General features: G+C 35.7%; 1 protein-coding gene across 2 annotated transcripts; it reads right to left on the bottom strand.

Annotated features, from left to right (window-relative positions):
* Nucleotides 1–1,303: 1,303 nt before the first annotated feature.
* Nucleotides 1,304–3,207, bottom strand: LOC131995379 (uncharacterized). Of its 2 annotated transcripts, none has more exons than XM_059364125.1 (2): nt 1,577–3,207; nt 1,304–1,492 (listed from the first exon to the last, which is right to left on the bottom strand). In XM_059364125.1, exons 1-2 carry the CDS (start codon nt 2,663–2,665, stop codon nt 1,304–1,306), a joined length of 1,278 nt encoding a protein of 425 aa, XP_059220108.1. In that variant the 5' UTR covers nt 2,666–3,207. The 2 variants fall into 2 exon arrangements, with proteins under 2 accessions (XP_059220108.1, XP_059220107.1); XM_059364124.1 differs by having other exon boundaries at nt 1,304–1,346; nt 1,383–3,207.
* Nucleotides 3,208–5,084: the final 1,877 nt, after the last annotated feature.

Genomic DNA, 5,084 nt, shown 5'->3' on the forward strand with positions numbered 1-5,084 from the left:
GAGTTTTGGGGTTGGGGCGGACCGATGGGTACTGAGACTCAAATTTTAATACTATATTCGTATTCTACTCTACAATACTTTTTATTTGATATCTATATTGACTCGATCGGTCCACTTTTGATTTTGGGTTGTGTTTTTGGCATAAGGGGGAGGGTCCGTCCCTCTTCCGATAACGAAAAGTTATATAGCCTATGTTTCCTTCCAGACCAACATACACAATATGCGAACGTTTTTATACACTCCACCATAGGATCGGGGTATACTAATTTCGTCATTCTGTTTGTAACTCCTCGAAATATTCGTCTAAGACCCCATAAAGTATATATATTCTTGATCGTCATGACATTTTAAGTCGAACTAGCCATGTCCGTCCGTCTGTCCATCTGCCTGTTGAAATCACGGTAACTTTCGAAGGAGTAAAGCTAGCCGCTTGAAATTTTGCACAAATACTTCTTATTTGTGTAGGTCGGTTGGGCTTGTAAAAGGGCTATATCGGTCCACGTTTTGATATAGCTGTCATATATACCGATCTGGGATCTTGACTTCTTGAGCCGCTAGAGGGCACAATTCTTATCCGATTTGGCTAAAATTTTGCGTGAGGTGTTTTATTATGACTTCCAACAACTGTGCTAAGTATGGTTAAAATCGGTTGATAACCTAATATATTGTAGCTGTCATATGAACCTATCAGGGATCTTGACCTCTTGAGCGTCTAGAGTGGGTTATTCTTATCCGATTTGGTTGAAATTTTGCAGGACGTGTTTTGTTATGACTTCCAACACTTGTGTTAAGAATAGTTCAAATCGATCCATAACCTGATATTGCTGCCATATAAACCGATCTGGAGTCTTGACTTCTTGAGCCACTAGAGGGCGCAACTATTATCCGATTTAGCTGAAATTTTGCATGGTGTGTTTCCTTGTAACTTTCAACAACTGTGCTAAGAATAGTTAAAATCGGTCCATAACCTGATATAGCTGCCATATAAACCAATATGGGATCTTGACTTCTTGAGCATCTAAAGGGCGCAAGATAAGGATGGTGGAACCTCCGTGGTTAAAAAAAAAAATAACTCTTTGCAATTTGAAGTCTGAACGAAGAATGATTTTTATTTTCATTTTAAATCTTAAAGAAAACTAAGTTACAATATAATAAATGATGATTAAAGTAAAAGCTAGATTTCTTGGAATTATACAATAAAAGTTACAAAACAATTTCTTATTAATTAGTTGGTGTTAACAATGATATTGGTTATATGAGACAAATATATTTATTGGTTATTCAGCGTTAATTATGACCTAAATCAATAGGTTAACGTTCTCGGTGGTTTTGGTGGAGATAATAAGGTGGGTGTCGTAACTGGTTTTGGTGGAGACAATAAGGTGGGTGTCGTAACTGGTTTTGGTGGAGACAATAAGGTGGGTGTCGTAACTCCTCCCCCCTTAAGATAGAGCGACGGCCACAATGAAGATGTTGTGGTCGGAGTGATAGGCTGTGGAGGTGGAAAGTGGTGTTTGTACGTATTTTTTCGTTTAATGACAATGATGAGTATGGTAATGACTACTATTGTGCATACTAATGTTGTTGTTGTTGTGACTGAGTGAACTGTTGTAGTGGTTATTTCCAGGTTGCTAATTCTGTTGTTGGTTAGAAAGTTGAAATCCTCGAGTTTTTGAAGACTAAGTATTTCGATTGTGGAGTTTACGGAAATGTTGCTGTTTGGTAACGGGGGTATGTGGAGTTGATCCCAATATGCATCGGTATCATCGTGGTATGTTATACCATTTATTGAGACGTCACAGTTCTGGAAACGCACAAGGGCTGTGTCTTTTACTGTGAGAGTTTTGATACTGCAAGTAGAATTTATTAGTGTCTCTGGTGAGTGTATGAAAAGTATTAGGTTTTGTTCCACTTGTGTGATCGATTCCCTTTTTCCAACGTCACTAATTGGGCAATTTGCTTCTTTATTGTTTATTAAGTTTCCAATACATAACGAGTATTTGGTTTCTTCCTGTCGGATCGGTATACCGCAATAATATGTTCCTTCGATCGATGGGCAAAGTGTTTTGTGATGGTGTGTGGAATTTTCATTAAACAATATATATGGTTCTGTTATTATTAACTTAGTTATGTTTATTGGTAAAGGAATTATGTGGTATAGAAAATAGTCTTCTTCAGAGACATTCGGTACAAGAATATTAAAAATGATATTTGTTTCATTGTAGTAGGCTTGCATGCCTAGCATTTCATAAATATTTTCGATAGATCTGACTTCAATATTTTTTTGTTTTAATTTGACTTCTATGTTTTCGAGTTCTTCCGGGCTGAGGAGGAATCTTGAAATTATATTTAGTTTTGACAGAACTACTGCCTCAGCTATGTTTGTTAAGTGGTGTGTTAGAAGGTCGATGTTGTAGTTTATCTGGTTGAGGTATTGTGTTTGTAATAGTATGTCCTCTTCCTGTTTTATTTTATTAGTTGTGCTCAACATGTATCTTTCTATTGTGTGCTGTTCGTTATTTATGTGGGATGTTATGTTATTGAATCTTTCAATCATTTTAAAGTTGATTGAATGTTCGTGTGAAAGTGTATATGTAACGTTGTTTAGGTTTGAGTAAATGTTTTCTATCTGTTGATTTATTGTTCTAGCGTCTTGGTCATCCATGTTACCCGTTATGAATTTAATCACGGAACCTAGTCCATTTATTAGCCCTCTTCTCTGTCTTTTAATTGGGTATAATGCTAAAAACTTGGTCTTTAATTCTGCAAGTTTTAGCTTAGTTATTCTTACGATGTTAGGTTCAAATATATGTTTCTCGAAAAGGTCAAGATTGTATTCTATAACGTCAATGTTTGTTTTGTAGTTTTCAAGATTAATGATGTGAATAAAGCTGTTGAGATTTGTGACGAATCTTGCGGGGCCTAAACGCAGTGGTAAAATGCTTTGGTGTGTTGGCAAGTTGTGTACCTCGATTATTTGTGCCTGAATTGAAGGAATTCTAAAAGTGAAAGATTAGTGTTAGTTTGTGTGAGAAGAGCGTGAGGGTAGTTCTGGTCAATGTTCTATCCCTAGTATATATTCATATTAATTTACTGAATTATTGTTTATTTGTTTATTTATGTACTAAACATGTAGTAATAGTATAGGACATTTCTTTTTCTTTTTGCAAAGGCTATAATAATTCTTGATACAATTAAAATTTTAGTTTTTATTTATTTATTTATTTATTTATTTATTTTTTTTTTTTTTTTTTTTTTTTTTTTTTATTTTTTATGTTTTTTCCTTAATCTACATTTATGTAATTTCTTTTGCCCTTTAGTAAGAATGGTAAATTTGCCATCTTTTTCAACTGTTTGCTTTGAATATCTAGGCGTCAATTTGTTTCTTCTTGATTCTTTCCTGAAAACGATTTGGCCATCAGTGACGTCTTCAGGATCCTCTCTAGAATCATTCAGGTTTTCGATTCTTGTCTTTGTTGTGTCTCGGACATGTTTTTGAATTTCGGGGTATAGTTCGTCAAGGAAAGTATTTAGTTTCGTTAAATAGTCATGTTCGTTTGAAAAATTTAATGTCTTCATGAATTTGTATGGTCGTCCAAAAAATAACTCGTAGGGTGTGTGTTTGGTCGTGGAATGAATAGCGTTATTGTACGTTATCAATGTTTCAGACAGTATTTCCTCGTGTTCTGTTGAGAATCCCTTTTCCTTTCTCTTAGATAGTATTAGTCTGTATATTTCAGTAAGTGTGGAGTGTAACCTTTCTACAGGTGAATTACTGCTAGTCTGTTGGAAAGATGTAAAGTGTAATTCTATTTGGAATTGTCTGCAGAAATCTTTGAAGATGTTTGCAACGAATTCGGAGCCTTGGTCACAGACAACCATTTTGGGTATACCAAAGGAACTAATAAAATTCTTGAATGCTTTAAGAACCGTAATACTATTCCTGCAACTAAGTGCGTATCCGCAAGCAAATTTGGAACATTTGTCTATGACAGTCAGTATTTGATTATTGTTAATACTGTAGAGATCGATATGAAGTATTTCCAGGGGTTTTAATGGTGTTTCTGGAACTAAAAATTTCAGTTTTGGGGGATTCCTATCATATTTAAAGGTCTTACACTTCTCGCAATGGTTCAGTGTTTTGGTGATCTTATCTTTCATATTTAAGAAATAATATTTCCTCTTAAGGTGAGACAATGTCTCATTTATGCCTCTATGATTCGATCGTTCGTGGTAGTCGCGAATTATTTCCTCTTGTTTCTCCTCAGTCATTATGTCCTCAAGAATTTCGGTACACCTAATGAGACGGAATGTCTTAGCTTGTGAAAAATATTTGGAATAAGTCAACTGTACTATTGCAAAGATTTCATCATTCGTGTAAATAGCCGTCTGCTTATTGGGGGGAAAGTATTCCTTAAATATGTCTAGCATGATTCCTTCGTTGAACTGCTCTCTACGCAAAATTCTCCTCTGTCTATTCCTAAAAATGTTCTCTATGGTCATGGGTGACCCTGTGCGATCCCTTTCGAAAATCACCTGTAGGTTGAATTCATTTAAAGGTCTCTCTGAAATGGGAATACCGTCATTCAAATTTTCGTCCGCGCTATGAATTGTGCTTGTGTTGTTGAAAAGTTCTTGTCTATTTTCTTCCAATGGTTCATTTATCTTTACTCGACTAAGAGCATCAGCGTTCGTGTTAAGCTTCCCTTTTTTATAGACAATCTCATAGTCGTATTCCTCCAATTTTAGTCGCCATCTAATCAATTTGGAGTTTGGTTCTTTCAGGTTCATTACCCAGGTGAGGGGTCTGTGATCTGTAAAAATTTTGAACTTTCTTCCAAAAAGGTACGGGCGGAAATACTTCACTGCCCAAACTATTGCCAGTAATTCCCTTTCTATTGTCGAATAATTGCATTCGCTCTGTGAGAGGGTGCGGCTCGCGAAACAAATTGGCTTGTCTCTACCTATATTACCCTGTGACAAAACAGCTCCCAATGCAATATTGCTAGCGTCTGTTGTGAGAATGAAGGGTTTAGTAAAGTCGGGATGCTGAAGGATGGGATCGTTCATCAGTAAATTTTTTA

This window comes from Stomoxys calcitrans, chromosome 1 (genome assembly GCF_963082655.1).
Source record: "Stomoxys calcitrans chromosome 1, idStoCalc2.1, whole genome shotgun sequence".
NCBI lineage: Eukaryota > Metazoa > Arthropoda > Insecta > Diptera > Muscidae > Stomoxys > Stomoxys calcitrans.